The following is a 16974-nucleotide window of genomic DNA, read 5'->3' on the forward strand; positions in this document are numbered from 1 at the left end:
AAAAAGACTTTAAAAATCATGGTTTCTTATTTTTTAAATGGAATTGATTTAAGTGATGCCAATGAAAGGGCTAACAAGGATATATTAAATTTTATAGATAGAAATAACTTACCTTCACAACCTTTACAATCATAAAAACTTTATAAAGAAACAAATTCAAATTTAGCTTTATAAATTTTTAATTACCTCTGAAACTGATTCTTGAATCTCATCAACCACTTTATCATCATCTTCTTTGAGTTTGGTGAGTGGAATAGTATACTACAAAATAAGTCCAAATTGTACAAAAATATATTATGATTGTTGTATAATATTTAGAATCCAAAATTATTTCATTTAAACATTTTTTTGATAATAAAAAATGCCAAGAAACCAATACCTGTTCAGTTTCTACAACTTGTTCTTTCTTGACACCCAAGCTTGGCAATTCTATTTCTTGATCCTAAATAAATGATCAATTATAGAATCAGTAATGCTGGTTTCTGGATAAATAACTTGTAAGAAGGTCTCATAATAGTAAATCTTAAGGTTTATAACATGAATTAATCTGATCAATACCTTGATTATTGTTCTATGATTTCAAATTCAATTTATACCTTTAAAACATATATTGCCTTAATAACATCTGCAAAATCTTCATTAACATCTGGTTGATGAACATTTACATCCTAAGACAATTAAACTTATTTTGCATTTTTGAAACTATTTCATTCTTTATCATTTAATAATCCTTAATTCCTAAGAATATTTAGATAAGATGATTAACTCACCTGTTTTACATTTGCAAGCAGGGGATCTGTTTTAAAATCATCACTACTGCAAATTTCTTTACCAGTTTCCTATAAAGAAAAATAATAAATGATATCAAATAGGAAGGTTAATCAAGAACCATCATAGGCTAAAAAAATAAAAAAGCCAAAAGATTTTTTATTTAGATTATATACTTTGATCAATGGTTTCTCATGATTTTACTAGCCATTACTTGAAATCACTTTTAAAATTAGAATTCTTTTTAAAAATGCATATTTGTAACTAATGCCTTATTAGAACACTTATAAGTTAAGATTCCATTTTCTTAATTAATAGTTATTTTAAATTTGAATGAAATATGCTTTTGAAGTGATACCAGTGACATTAGACAATTAAATTTGGTGAATTGATATAATAGAAATAACCTAACTTTATACCTTTACAACCAAAACTTCAGGGATCTCAATATCCAAATCAACCTCAGTGCTGGGTGCAGGAACATCCTAGTAAAACATTTTTGATCAAATTAAACAAAAATTTTTATGTTACCTAAAAAGTTTAAAGAGGCACTATTTAAAGCTTATGTTAAAAAAATAACCATATTAACTTTTAAAAGTACAAATGTAGATTTAGATTAACAAGCTCTTAACTACCTCATGATTCAGCCACTTTGAGAGTAATAAAAGTGTTGATACCTGTTGTTCAATTCTTACAACTGTTTTATTCTTAAAAGCAAATCTTGTCAAATCTGTCTCTTGGTCCTAAACAATTAGATGCATCATTATTTGAAGGCCTGATAATGGAAAATAATATTTAAATCTTAAAGATTAACCATGATCATGAATAAATTCCAATGGTTTGTGTTCAATTCTACTAAAATCATGAAACACTACAATGTCTACCTTTGATTCAACTATTTCATGAGTATCGTCTCCCAAATTTTCATGTACATCAGGTTGATGAATGATCACATCCTATATAGATATAAGGGCAATGTTGAGAGTTCCTTCTGATATTTGAATACATAAAAGCATTAAAGAATAATTAATTATATTATAACTTGCCTGAGTTACATTTCCAATCAAGTTATCTGTTTCAATATCAATTCTTGTTTCATTCCCAGTGTCCTAGTAAAGATAAACTAACATTTCTTTTGATATATTCTTTACAACAAAAGATATCTATGATATTCTTTTACATTTTGTATGTACAATTTTTGTTTTAATATTAACCTTTAAACCAGACAGGAGAAGCTGGCGTATTTCCTCAACAATATCATAATCTACATCCTAAATAATATAAAATACCGTCATTTGACTCTAAAAACAACCAAATTTTGAACATAAAAACTCAACTAATCATTGCGAATTCTAAACTGTAATTTTTTTGGCATGGAAGATTCAATCATTAAAATTTAAAAAAAGGATTATTTTATATTTGATGAGAAAAGATGACCTTTTGTACAGTATGACCCTCGAAAAAGTATTTTTTAGCATCTGCAGCCCTTATTTCTCAATGAATTATTAAGAAATGTATATGTCCCTGTTCTCTATAGATTTCCACATAAGTAGATATAAAAATATTTTTTTTACCTCCATTAACACTGGAGATTTTTAGAGCTAAAGTTTTGAAAAAGTGACTGAGGAAAAAGTAACTTTTAACATGAAACGACGTTTTTAGCAAAATTAAGGTAGAAGTCCTTTTATTTTTGTTACTAGCAGAAACTTTATACACAAATTAAAAAAAAAATTGAGGCTTTGAGTAAAAAGGATTTTTTTACACATATTTTTGAGTCTTTTTAGTTTAATGATATTTTGAAAAACTTACTTATTAGGCAAATTTGTTTTAAATTAAAAAACCAAATAAATCTTTATGAATATAGCAGGAAAATTTTTATTGTTTCATAATCCTAACTTTAATAACAAAAAAGTTATAAAGAAAATAAAATTAGAACATAATGATTTTTTAATCTAAAAAACTTAATTAACCCCTTATTAAATGATTGAGATGTCAGAAAAGTGGGCGGAGCAACTGGCATAATTAATCTTTTTCATAAATAAGGGTAAATAAATAACCTAAAATTTGCAAATAATCAATTCATTCAGTAGTATCTTTTGCCATTAAAAATTGATATTTTTTGGTGGAATAAAAAAGAAATAATTAGTTAACTTGTTTTTCTTTGTGTATTATTATTCAGTTGCCAGAAAAGCATAATATAACCATCCAAAAAGTATGAGAAACAAAAAAAATTCTTTTTCTCAGTTACTTTTTCAAAACTTTAGCTCTAAAAATCTCCGGTGTTAATGGAGGTAAAATTAAAATTTTTATATCTACTTATGCGGAAATCTATAGAGAACAAGGGCATATCCTTTTTTAAATAATTCATTGAGAAATAAGGGCTGTAGATGCTAAAAAATACTTTTTCGAGGGTCATACTGTATATATTAGATGATGGAAAGTATTATGACAGTATGTGGTACTAATACATGGAAGTTTGAAATAAATTTGCGGACCTGATCATTCTGATGCTGCATATTGATTTCCCCATGTTTATGATTAAGCTCTTTTTTCACCGTGTTCATCTCAATTTCCTCCTCATCTTGAAGATTTGAATCATTCTTGAACTTGTTGCAACAAACTTTGTGGAGAAGATTTTTCAGGCAACCATTTTTATCTGTTCTTGCATCAATCTTTTCATAGAGTTTCTCTATATCAAGACCCTTTAGACCACTTTCAACTTCTTCAGAATTTTCAAATTCAATTCCTAGAAAATCATAACAAAGTTTCCTTGTTGCATATACAAATCAATGAAATAATAGTTTTAATATATATTGTGTAAATCCTTACCTGTATAATCTTCAAAATGAATTCCAGACTTCCCATAACTGATTTTCTGAAGTTCTTTGCAACACACAAGGCGGGTGATGATTGAATAAGCATCATTTTCAAGCTGAGGTCCATTGATGGAACTCCACAAATGGAGCCATTTATAATAACCAATCTAAAAATATAAATTATAAGCAAAGGATGAAATTCATAAAGTTTAGACTTTTTTCTTTGATAAAATTACAATATGAAATTTCATTATAGATTGAAGAAACAAATTTGAAGTTACCTCTAGAAGAACTGCAATGATGTAAGAAATATTGACAACAATGATGGCTTGAGTGAAGGAGCTGTGGTTGAACTCATCTTTTCCAGGAAACATTGATGGAACAGCAAATGGCAGTGTAGTCAGGATAATATTTTCTGTCAGGATTAAAATGTAAAACAGAAGATGGGATATAAGGTTGTGCTTTGGATAATGAAGTCTGGAACTATGCCAGTGCAGATCAACCATCAACACTGTTGAGCACGTGCAACTCAGCACCAGAAGAAGGGGGCGTTTTAACACAACAAGTTTTGAACCAATCCAATTTTTTACTTTGGACACTCTGTGAATTGCAGGAGACAGTTTGTGAAGTGTGTTAATGACTGCATCAATTACTCTATCATTTATTTTTAGCCAACTAATTTCAAATTTCTTGTTCTCATCCAATTTTTTTGGTTTCTTTCTACCAGTCCAGTTTTCTTTTCTCCTAGCTTCAAAGGTTACCTTTATGGCCATCAAGATAAGAATGTGAGCTCCCAGGAACAATCCATACTTCAGCCTTGCTTCAGTTTCCATCAGCAGTAAATTTCTAAATGAGTACAATCTTGATATGACTTGTAGAAGTATACTAAAGAAGAGGACGGGAAGAACTTTGAGCTTTGAACCAATTCCTAGTCCAGGTTTCTGTAGTTTCATCATTGCATGGCCAAAGCTGAGCATTATCATTGTAAACAATATTTTGCCCAGACTAATGTCAATCATTTCAAGAGGCTGATACAATCCAAAACTTATGATATTCCAAGCACCTCTACCACCCCTTGCTGCAAGATCAAACCAGGTCAACTGTGATATTCTGTTCAAGAGTGGTAGCAACAACCAGACTTGGAGACAAAGTTGTAGCACATTCTCCAGACTTGCTTCCAATACTTTCACAATCATCCAGAATGTTTCTGTTCTGTTCCTAGCCTGAGTGATTAGGCTGGGGGTTTTGGCTGTTTTGTTGATATACTGATGTGGCAAAAGTATCAATATGGGCCATAGTAATCTAGCTAAAAGGGAAAGACAGTAAAACATCAACAAATACATCCACAATGAAAATTTAGTTTTTGATTTAAGCTTTTTTAGTTTCTCTAATGGAATTCTGTTATATTCAGCCAACCCATATTTAATTGATCCATGTTCATCAATATATTTGTCTTTCCATATTATTTTTGTCTTGTATTTAGCCAAATATTCACTTATCCAAGTTGGGTTAACAAGCAATATTCCAGCTAAGTAGACAAGTCCATTAAAGTAGAGAATACTTCTTGTGATTTGAGAAGCCACTTTGTAATCTTCAGGAGATGTTTCATCTGTGTTCAAGAGGTTGTTTGAATTTGTAATGTTTGTCTTCCATGTTTGATTGCCATAACTTAGTTTCTGAAATGTCTGGTCCAGCTGTATATCCGATGCTGTGTCCCATGCATAGGGAAGCTCAGATATTATAACTGTCTCTAAAAAAAGTTTGTAAAATGTAGTCAGTTTTGCAGAGTTTGTATTTAGAGAAGTTTCAGCATTGTCTTTTTTGCATAATTCAGCGATCATTGGCTTTAGTTCATCAGAGTGAACATTTTCTCTTACACAAGTCATCAATTTCAATTTCTGATTTGAATGAATTATTCTCTCAATTTCTAAGATAATTTCAGCATTCTTGGTATCTCTATTTAAGACAGCAGTGTTTAAACAAGACATTCTCATACCATCCCAATCTTCCTTGTTGTGAAAGATTGTGAATAAATCTTCAGCTGTAATGATTTCTTCTTTGTAAAAACCAATAAGATTTTTGATGAGTAGAAGAAGGAGATCCTTTCTGTATCTTGCAGCCAAATGTATGTGGATCTTGAAATATGATGAAAGAAGTTTTCCAGATGCTTGAATCCTCTTGATAATTTCAGCTACATTTTCTTTAGTAAGATTCTCCACATATAATTCTAAATTTAACAATATATCAAATGAATTTGTAATTTACACTTTCTGTGTAATAAGATTTTGTGTTTGTGCATCCCAGTAAGTGTATATGATGAAATATATCAGAGATGGGTTCTTAAAAGATAATGCCACGTTTTTTCGACATTTTTTACGCTATGAATAACAAGCATGGCATTCGCGAAATCTAAAAGAGTATACAACGATTTATTTAATTATTTCGCTTTTGTTGGTACGGCCTTCATAAGAGAAAAACAAATTATCTTCAATCCATTTTTGCTGCATATTAATTAATGCATCTTTTTAGACCTGTGTTAGGCATTATAAAAATTGCTAAAAAAATAATTTAAAATTTAGTATTCTTAAGTTATATACTCTGTTGAAATTCTATCGTCTTCGTTTAATCAATCAATGTCTAAAAAACGCCGAAAAAACACGGCATTCATCTTTTAAAAACCCATCTCAGATATAATATAATATATATAATAATAATAATATATATAATATAAAATTTGAATCCAAAAATCAGAACAATATCATTAATTATATTATACAGGGTTGGCCAAATAAATGGGACTTTTTTTAAAAGGCCATGTCGCCAAAACTATTTGACCAATCAGAACATTTGACTACATCCATAAAGCTTTGGTAATGAACTTTTTGGCTATAATAAATTTGGACTATTGAGGACCTGTACTCTGAGCTGGCATCTCATAAGTTAAACAAGGCAGATCAGAGATATGTTTACTCAGTTTGAAATCAGTTTACTCTAAATTCTTGAATTGGGGCCACAAATTTGACCTCACCCCATCAGTGGGTAAGATGTACTTATGATACTGTTAGATACATGTTGCCAAATGAGAGCCGATGTGACAATGAAAGATGAATTGGTGAATTTGTATCCTTCAGTGACACCCATGTTCCCAAGGAGATATGGCCTCCCAGCAGCCTTGATCTTAATCCAATGGAATATTGGGCCTGGAGTACCATTGAAACACAAATCAATGTATGCGCCCATACCACAAAGACCTCCATCCTTGCCAATATCAAGGAGAACTTCACCATCTTTGATAGGGACATGGTGGCCTGGGCCTTGGGGCGGTTCAGGGGAGGGATAGAGGCGGTGATTGAGGATGGTGGCGTTTTAATTGAATAATCTAATAGTCATATACCTAGTTCGTTTCTCAGTTTTTAAAATTAATAACTTTTTTAAAGTTAGAATAAGTCCGAATTTATTCAGCACACCCTGTAGAATTTTGTTATCATTACAGAAACCAACAAGCAGAGTTTGAATAGTTAGGAATATTTCAAAATGCCCAAATTTAAACCTTTTTTAGGTACACAAATGAATGAATGTACAGACCAACCCCTAATTAACTGGCCCCAAATGAAGTTAGAGTGGTATTCTTCTAGCCTAATACCTGACATAGTCAAACACGAAACATCTTTTTTTATCTCATTAAAAAATATTACTTGACAGTTTTAAGGCAAAGGAGGGGTATAAGATGTTTAATCATTAAAGATTGAGTTCTTGTGTAATACATATATTGTTTAGAGTTTTATAAAATAGAATATCTCACCATAATTATCTTCCTCATTCAATTGAACTCCATGATTAAGAAGCCACACTGAACAATCTATTCTATTATTGACAGCAGCAAGAACATATGCAGTTTCTCCTTTAATATAAAAAATATGTAACTTAATTGATTATTTAAATGATAAATATGATGAATATATATTGGATTACTATTTTAGATTTACCATTCAATGTGGACAGTTTTAGAAACAAAATTGAATAATTACAAGCCAGTTTAAATATTCCTTATAACAAGACTTAACAATTACATACTGTCTGTCACACATTTTTCATTCATAATTTCTATATTTTCTGCAGCATTACTAGCCGACTATTGGTTAAAGTATTCAGGGTTCTACTATAAATTTTTCCTACAAGAAAAGTCAGACAGACATTTAGAATGATAGATAGCTTTTTTTTCTCTAAATAAGAATTTTAACACATATTTTTTTATTTATCTAAGTTTAATAAAGATGATAAACTTACCTTCATTATTTTTTTCATGAATGTTGGCATTGTTGGATATTAGTACTTCTACAATAGATTGATATCCATACATGCATGCAACATGTAGGGGGGTATCCCCTAAAAAATATAATTTTATATTATCAAAACTTTATTTTAGCTTTTCACTTTTTTTACTCTTTTGTTTTCTCTCTCTAATATTTTTATATCTTTTTAATTTCTATTTATTTTTATAGAAAGAAGATCTTTTGCATACATTTTATGGGGTAAGACCTTTTAATTCATGTAACAGTGTGAATATAAACAAAGATGATAAACTTACCCTCATCATTTTTTTCATTAATGCTGGCATTGTTGGATATTAGTACTTCTACAACAGATTGATGAAATCTTCTGCATGCAACATGTAGGGGGGTATCCCCTAAAACATATTATTTCATATCATCATAACTTGATTTTAGCTTTTCACTTTTGTTTACTTTTTTGTTTTCTCTCTCTAATATTTTTTATTATTTTAATTTCTATCTATATTTATAGAAAGAAGATTTTTTTGCATACATCTTATTGGGTTAGACCTTTCCATTCATGTAACAGTGTGAATATAAACAAAGATGATAAACTTACCAATATTATTTTTTTCATGAATGCTGGCATTGTTGGATATTAGTACTTCTACAACAGATTGGTTTCCATACATGCATGCTTCATGTAAGGGGGTATCCCCTAAAATATATAATATATATTTTATATTATCATAACTTTATTTTAGCATTTCACTTTTTTTACTCTTTTGTTGTTACTCTCTAATATCCTTCCTTGTATCGTTTTAATTTCTATTTATTTTTATAGAAAGAAGATTTTTACATACATCTTATAGTGTTAGACCTTTCCATAATTCATGTAACAGTGTGAATATAAACAAAGATTATAAACTTACCTTTATTATTTTTTTCATGAATGCTGGCATTGTTGGATATTAGTACTTTTACAACAGATGGGTGTCCCCAATAGCATGCATAATGTAATGGGGTATCACCTAAAAAATATTATTTCATATCATCATAACTATATAATTTTAGCTTTTCACTTTTTTTACTCTTTAATAACTTTATATCTTTTTAATTTCTATTTATTTTTATAGAAAAAAGATTTTTTTGCATACTTCTCATGGGGTTAGACCTTTCCATTCATGTAACAGTGTGAATATTAACAGAGATGATAAACTTACCAAGATTATTTTTTTCATGAATGCTGGCATTGTTGGATAGTAGTACTTCTACAATAGATTGGTGTCCCCCTCTGCATGCTTCATGTAATGGGGTATCCCCTAAAAATTATTATTTCATATCATCATAACTATACAATTTAAACATCAACATAATAAAACATCAAGGGCGGTTAGACCGCTTTTTAGCAGGTTTTAGGCTATTTTTGTATTTTTAACATTTTTCTCCATATCTTCAGTGTTTATGGTCCGATTTCTAAAATTTTTTCAGTTATTGATATCAAAATAAAATTTCCTCTCATTTACAGAAAACAACCATGACGGTCACACAGCCTTTAAGCAGGTTTTTAGGCTATTTTTGTATTTTTCACATTTTTCTCCATATCTTTGGTGTTTATGGTCCGATTTTCAGAATTTTTACAGTTACATATATCAAAATTAAATTTCCTGTCGTTTAAAGAAAACAACTATGACAGTCAGAGTGCCTTTAAGCAGGTTTTAGGCTATTTTTGTATTTTTCACAATATTCTCCATGTCTTTGGTGTTTATGGTCCGTTTTCCAGATTTTTTACAGTTAAAGATATCAAAATTAAATTTCCTGTCGTTTAAAGAAAACAACCATGACAGTCAGACTGCCTTTTTGAAGGTTTTTTGGCTATTTTCTAAATTTTCAAAGTTAAGGATAAAAAAAATAGATTTCCTGTCGTTTTAAGAAAAAAAAACTTGGTGGTCAGACTGCCTTTTTGTAAGTATTTGGCTATTTTTATATGTTTTACATATTTCCCCATATCTTTGGTGTTTTTGGTTCAATTTTAAAACTTTTTTGGGATATCAGTATCAAAGTTATTTTTCCCATTATTATGAACATCTTTTATGTAATTTACTTTGACCGTCATCATTATACAAAATAAAACAAGGTTTCATGTTTATTTTCTCCAATAAATCTATTCTTGATTTTAAAAAATACACTTTAAATCTACTTGTACGTATTCTAATCCATAATTTTTTGTGCTTCGCTACTTATGGATGTTGTCATCCTTGTTTTTTGTTTTAATATGAACCATATATCATAGTCCCCCAACACCTGAAATACCTTTGGAAGTAGTTTGGGATGTCTAGTACTGATTCTATGGGCAGTATAGTGACAAAAAAATATATCAAGAAATCATTTTTGAAATTTTTTCGGTTCTTTGACTTTGGGGGCCACTACTCCCTCCTTGATTGATATAATGCCTTCAAACTTTAGAATGTTCTAGTACATGTCTCCAATAGTATCTGTATCAAATTTTAGCTCAATATCTCAACTTTGAAGCGTTTTACGGCCATTCTTGCAAAGGGTAGAAAATTTGAGCATAAGTAAAAGTCATTTTAAGATGTTGACAACTAAGTTTTGAATTTTAGATTTTACTGTATTTTTAAAAGCGATGCTTTTCTATAATTAGGGTTGGTCAGTCCGTACGTCCGTTAGTTACAGTTAGCTAATTTTGTTGATTTAAACAGGTTAGAATTGTCCTATTGATTTCAAACTTGCATGATGATTCCTATAGGAGTTAGGTACGAGTTAGAATGCGAAACAACTCTATAGTAAAAAATGAAATATTTTTTTGTTGTTCTATCATCTGTCCTAAAAACGAAGAAAATAAGCCAATTATCACTAAATTCTGATAACTTTAATTGTAGTAAAATTGCTTTCAAAAAAGTTCTCATAAAAAACATAATGTATAAGTAAATCATTGAATTTTAAATACATCTTATATGAGTAATATATTAACATCCGCACTAGAATCATGAATTATATAATATTTGATAAAGAAGGTGTATCAACTTTTTTTTTATAGCTAGCCGGTTCTTTTAGTAAGTAGTAGATGTAAAATTTTTCATAGAATTCAGATATGCAATCGGTTTTTTGTAGACCTCTTATTTTTAAAGTAATTCAAGTTTTTTAAAAAAAGATTAAGTCGATTTTAAGGTACTAAAACGCAACAAAAAAAAGGAAGAAAATGTCCATTATGTACAAAAATAGTAAGATCTTTAATTTGACACCTTACTTTTTGAATTCTGCCAGGTAATTATTGAAAAAATCTATTTTTTAAAACCCACAAGAATAAAAACTTTGAACTTAATTATATCATTACACAGGCATAAAAAACATGGGTTCATATATACCTTTAGAATCAAAAAAAATATTACGAATCCATTGTAAGCAAAATTGAAAAAAAGTAAAAAAATATAAAATAAACAAATGGCCAATTATATTTTTTGTTCAGGCAATACTTTCGTCTTCCCTTTTTTACCCCCTCTTTACCCCCTTCCCATTTTTATACTCAATTCAAGAATTAAGACGTTGCCTGTATAATATAATATGATATTTTCATATAATTCCTTTTATTGTAGTTTATATACTATATTGTAAACTTTTTTTTTCAATTTTGCTTACAATGGATTCATAATATTTTTCTGATTCTAAAGGTATATATGAACCCATATTTTTTTACCTGTGAAATGATAAAATTAAGTTCAAAGTTTTTATTCTCGTGGGTTTAAAAAAATCGATTTTTTCAATAATTACCTGACAGAATTGAAAATCGACTTAATTTTTTTTTTAAACCTAAAAAATAAGAGGTCTACAAAAAAACCGATTGCATATCTGAATTCTATGAAAAATTTTACATCTACTACTTACTAAAAGAACCGGCTAGCTATAAAAAAAAAGTTGATACACCTTCTTTAAAAGTTGAATTACCTAATCCATCTTTTTCCTCAACACTTGCTCCAGAGTTTAGAAACAGTTCCACTAGCTGGGTATTTCCAATTTTAGCTGCAGTAATCAGTGGAGTTCTCTCTAAATAATAAGAATAGGATAATAAGAAGTAATAAATTGAACATCTAGAAGTAAATTTGAATAACACCATAGCTACTCCCTATATTTATTATTTTCTGAGCTGTATTTGTCATTATGTTTTAAAAAATAACCCCCAAATGTCATTTCATCTACAGAAGAGTAATTATTGTAGAGTGTTACTAAACTTAATAGTAAAGGTAAATTAAATTTTTCTATCTAAGCTATCATTTATTTATGATTCTATTGATTTTTACCTACTCTGAAAATTACAATACTAAATTGCTTTCTTGAAATATGTTTACTTCTTAAATTTTGCTTTTTATTAGAGTAATTCATATTATTAAACTACCATTTGAAATAAGATTTCTAAAGATCTTGCAAATTACACTTCAGTTTTTAGTATGGCAAACAACTTAGTTTGGTGTTCTACTTTTATATTGTTGGGATTATATGATTGGTCAAAACTTCTCACAGACAAATTCATATTTTCAACTCTTTTATTTATTAACCCCATCCGGTTTTTTCTATCTCATTTTCTGTGTGTGAAATATAAAGAGCCCAAACTGCTTAACTTTTTAAGTATGGGTATGACACATAACTGAGAGTTGGAATTTTTTGAATATCTCCATCCTGGCGGGCACAGGATGCCAGCAAACCTGGCAGGGTCATCCAGGTAAAGAACAAAAATTTGTTTTTGATTTAAACAAAGCATTTTATCTTACCAAAATACTAAAATATCCTCTAGTAGTACATCCTCATATTAAATACAGGTGTTCAAGTCAATTTCAGGTTCCAGGTATGATCCTGCAGGTCCTGATCCTCCAGGTTTCCAGAAATCTTTAAAATGCTCCTGTGGCCGCAATTTTTGACTTAGAGACTTTAAATTTTAAACTTAAGCTTTTCTTACATGTCTACATAATGTATTAAAATTTCATAAAGATCCGCGGCCGTTTTCCCGCCGACTGCGGCGGCTGGCAGCTGCCAAGTACAGCTGCGGCCGCTGAAACTTATGTTTTGATATTTCAAATATAAAATTTAAATAAAATAATCATTTTCTGCAAAAAAAAATTTTCTTCTAGCTTTAAAAATAAAAAAATTACAGCCGTTTGAAATTTTTAAGTAAAAAAGGACCTAAAAACAAAGGTTGTTAAATAAAAGGGTGAAGGAAGCGGAAATTGACCTTGACTTACTTAAGGTCGGAAATTCACCATAACACAGGGGACTTGCACAAAATATTTTAGCCCTCTAGCTCTAATAGGAACTGAGATAATGAGGGGGGGCGTTGAACGCCCCCCCCCCCCCCGACTGATTAAGGTGCGGCAAGGGGCCCGACTGTTAAGGGTTAACTAAAAAGTTTATGAACACTCTAGATTAGTTACTCTAGTTACTAGCAGACCTTACACTTTCTCTTTTATTTTTGATTTAAGATTTAATATCTCCATCCTGGCGGGCACAGGTTGCCAACAAACCTGGCAGGGTCATCCTGGTAAAGAGCACACATATTTTTTTGACTTAAACAAAGCATTTTATCTTACCAAAATACTAAAATATCCTCTAGTAGTACATCATCATATAAAATACAGGTGTTCAAGTCAATTTCAGGTTCCAGGTATGATCCTACAGGTCCTGATCCTTCAGGTCTCCAGAAATCTTTATAAGGCTCCTGTGACCGCAATTTTTGACTTAGAGACTTCAAACTTATAAACTTAAGCTTTTCTTACATGTCCGCATAATGTATTAAAATTTCATAAAGATCCGCCGCCGTTTTCCCGCCGATCGCCGACGCGGCGGCTGGCAGCTGCCAAGTACAGCTGCGGCCGCTGAAATTTATGTTTTGATACTTCTAATATAAAATTTGCAAAAAATTGTTCTTCTAGCTTCAAACCTAAGAAAATTACAGCCGTTTGAAATTTTTAGGTAAAAAAGAACCTAAAAACAAAGGTTGTTAAATAAAAGGGTGAAGGAAACTAAAAAAGGCTTTGACTCACTTAAGGTCGGAAATTAATTATCTAAAAAATTTAGCCCTCTAGCTCTAATAGGAACTGAGATAATAGGGGGGGGGGCCTTGAACGCCCCCCCCCCCCCCCCCCCCGACTGATAAAGGTGCGGCAAGGGGCCCGACTGTTAAGAGTGAATATATGTCAAAAAATTACAAAGAGAGAAGTGGTTTGTGCTTTTATTGCTTAAAATCCATGAGATTGCTTCAGTTGAAAGTTTAATTGTTATTAAATATGCGTTTTGTCAATATTAAGAACAGTTAGACTTAACAATCGCTTTTGACTGAAGCTTACTCACAGATTTTATGCAATACAAGGACAAACTACTTCTCCCTTCATGATCACTTTAAAACTTTAACCCCTTACAGTCAGGCCCTTTGCCGAACCTTTGAAATATCAAAATCTAAATTTCAGCGGCCGCAGCTGTACTTGGCAGCTGCCAGCCGCCGCAATCAGCGGTTGGCGGGAAAACAGCGGTTGATCTTTATGAAATTTTAAAACGTTATATAGACATGTAAGAAAATCTCAAGTTTAAAATTTGAAGTCTCTAAGTCAAAAATTGCGGCCACAGGAGCCATTTAAAGATTTCTGGAGACCTGGAGGATCAGGACCTGCAGGATCATACCTGGAACCTGAAATTGACTTGAACACTTGTATTTAATATGAGGATGATCTACTAGAGGATATTTTAGTATTTTGGTAAGATAAAATGCTTTGTTTAAGTCAAAAAAATATTTTTGCTCTTTACCTGGATGACCCTGCCAGGTTTGTGCCCCCGACCGTTAAGGGTTAAAAGGGGGCTATAAGATGTAAAATCTATTCCTAAAGGGCTCTTCTAACCTTTGCCTGTTAGTTTTCATTATTTACTTTTCCAATAAAGCTAATATTTTTATTATTTTTATTATGTTCTGTTTGAAGGAAAGCACTAATACTTCAAAATAAGATAAAAAGGGCATTCAAGAGAAATGATTTAAAAAAAATTTAATTATAGATAGGAAAAAAACAATTTTGTAAAATGCTTATATATTTGGAAAACCTATTATGAGTCATTTATGTTTCAAATATTTAAAAATGATTATTTCAACATATTATACCCTAAAAGCTGGTTTTTCCATAGGCCTTATTTTTGAAGAATTGTGCATTTAAAGGTTGTGCAAAAAATATGCACATTTTTAAAATTCAAATTGCGCAGCTTGTGTTAATAGTAGAAAAATGTTATACATATCGTTAAAATTATCATAAGCCCTAGTTTTTGAAAATACAAGTAATATTTTTGTTTTATTTGAAGATTAGGAACGTGAGAAAAAGGTTGAAAAGTTTTAATTAATTGGAACATTTTACCACCTAGCTCCTAGAGCTTATGACGATTTTAGCAGTATGCAATTTTAAAAATGTGTTCATTTTTAAACAACCTTTAAATCCATAAATCTTTGAAAATAAGGCCTTAGGAAAAAAAAACAGTTTTTAGGGCATAATTTGTTGAAATAAACATTTCTAAATGACCTATAATAGGTTTTATTTATGCATAATTAAGTGTTTTTAAAAAAAATCATTTCTATTGTATGACCCTGTAGTTCTCAACTATTTAACACAAAAATCAATTGTCAATTTTATTATCAATAGTACCAAGCAATAAAGGTTTTAAAACTGATAAATAACACTGATAAATAAACAATTCATAATTATTAAACAATTTTGCTTTTGAATTTTTTACTTGCAGATTTCAATGTCCCTCAACCTCAACATTATAGTTATGAATCTAATAAAATGCATATTATTTTATATATAACTAGCCGATACGCCCCTAGAGGCCTCTAGTGGCACTTTAAATGTATGTTTGTTTTTGTTCAAGTCTTTACGATACCTCTGATACTTCTTTATATTTAGTTCAAGTCTCTCAAATATTTATTCTTTTTTCGATTTTTTTTATTCCTCTTGGGAGGGTGGTGGTACCCTCCCCCAAAATAGTTATAAACCTTCCCAGGACCTATGAGAAGAAACCCTGTTAAGGAGAAACCGATCGGTTCAGCAGTTAGTGAGATCCTTCGGTACAAACAGACAGAATTATTAATTAAGATTTATTGGCCAGCAGCTAAATATTAAAACAGCTCTAGAGCAGCCAATTTTAAAGCTAGGATTACCAAACTTTAGGTGGAACTTTTATTTTTTATAACAAAAAAATTTTATCTTTCTGACCATCGCCGAAAAAAGGCAATTAAGATTTATTTGAAGTAAGTGAACTTAAAATTTGGTTTAAAGTTTGTTTTGTCACCTCTACTTTTACTAACTTTGTTCATGTTATTGCTGCATACTCCATTATAGTTTAAAGGGCGAATATAGGTTCGATATGATATGTGCTTATTTCAAGCGTGCCATTATGTAGATTATAAATAGCTTAAAAAACATTGTCATATTAAACAGTATAAGCCTAAAACCGATTTAATTGGTCAATATAATGACGCCATTTCACGTAACCAGTGTGGTTCCCTAAGAAATCTAAACATCCCTGCATAACACAAGGCTGCATCAGATGGTTGAATTATAATGCTTTTGTTCAATCATAGTCATAATGAAGAGAAAAGGATTTGACAGACATTTTCTTACTTAACAATATTCCCCAGTACAGCAATAGAAAAAGTTTATGATTTTTATGTAAAAAAAAATATTTTAAATTCAAAATATTATTTTTTTGCTAAAAGTTGCATCATGCATTTTCATAAATCTACTACATTAAGGTAGATATATCAAGAGAAAAATAACTTCTAAATCAAAGATATTATAGAGAAAATAAAATTAAACACTTTTATATTTATCCCTGGAAATATGCAAGGCAAACTATGATATTTTAATTTTCTACGCAATTTTAAAATTGAGTAAAATAGTTGATAAATAAAGAAAATAAACACTTAAATGTGCTTAAAAGATGGTTGCCCATATAATGATCAATTGAAGATAAAAAGAAAGGTCCAAAAAAAGTCCTAAAAAGGAAAAAAAAGAAGATTTGTTGTTGTCTCACTTATTATATGTTGAGATAAACACTAAAATTGCAATATCTGCTTA

General features: G+C 30.2%; 2 protein-coding genes across 3 annotated transcripts in view; both read right to left on the reverse strand.

Moving 5' to 3' along the window:
- The window catches only part of LOC145307096 (divergent protein kinase domain 2A), a 120509-nt gene that overhangs the window by 58622 nt on the left and 44913 nt on the right, over nucleotides 1-16974 (reverse strand). The gene's annotated exons all lie outside the window — the stretch shown is intronic.
- Nucleotides 1-16974, reverse strand: part of LOC145307217 (uncharacterized) — a 43712-nt gene that overhangs the window by 5100 nt on the left and 21638 nt on the right. The window contains exons 10-28 of the mRNA XM_080149596.1: nucleotides 11819-11917; nucleotides 9079-9177; nucleotides 8788-8886; nucleotides 8475-8573; nucleotides 8173-8271; nucleotides 7872-7970; nucleotides 7387-7485; nucleotides 3866-5811; nucleotides 3598-3751; nucleotides 3264-3514; nucleotides 1983-2039; nucleotides 1815-1877; nucleotides 1653-1724; nucleotides 1446-1511; nucleotides 1188-1253; nucleotides 771-839; nucleotides 597-668; nucleotides 380-442; nucleotides 187-261 (exon numbers count right to left, since the gene is read on the reverse strand). Of these exons, the coding sequence (XP_080005722.1) occupies nucleotides 187-261; nucleotides 380-442; nucleotides 597-668; nucleotides 771-839; nucleotides 1188-1253; nucleotides 1446-1511; nucleotides 1653-1724; nucleotides 1815-1877; nucleotides 1983-2039; nucleotides 3264-3514; nucleotides 3598-3751; nucleotides 3866-5811; nucleotides 7387-7485; nucleotides 7872-7970; nucleotides 8173-8271; nucleotides 8475-8573; nucleotides 8788-8886; nucleotides 9079-9177; nucleotides 11819-11917 (3647 nt within the window). The remainder of the gene's footprint in view (nucleotides 1-186; nucleotides 262-379; nucleotides 443-596; nucleotides 669-770; nucleotides 840-1187; nucleotides 1254-1445; nucleotides 1512-1652; nucleotides 1725-1814; nucleotides 1878-1982; nucleotides 2040-3263; nucleotides 3515-3597; nucleotides 3752-3865; nucleotides 5812-7386; nucleotides 7486-7871; nucleotides 7971-8172; nucleotides 8272-8474; nucleotides 8574-8787; nucleotides 8887-9078; nucleotides 9178-11818; nucleotides 11918-16974) is intronic.

Source organism: Acartia tonsa, chromosome 15 (assembly GCF_053477335.1).
Source record: "Acartia tonsa isolate MP-2025a chromosome 15, ASM5347733v1, whole genome shotgun sequence".
In the NCBI taxonomy this organism is placed as follows: Eukaryota; Metazoa; Arthropoda; class Copepoda; order Calanoida; family Acartiidae; genus Acartia; species Acartia tonsa.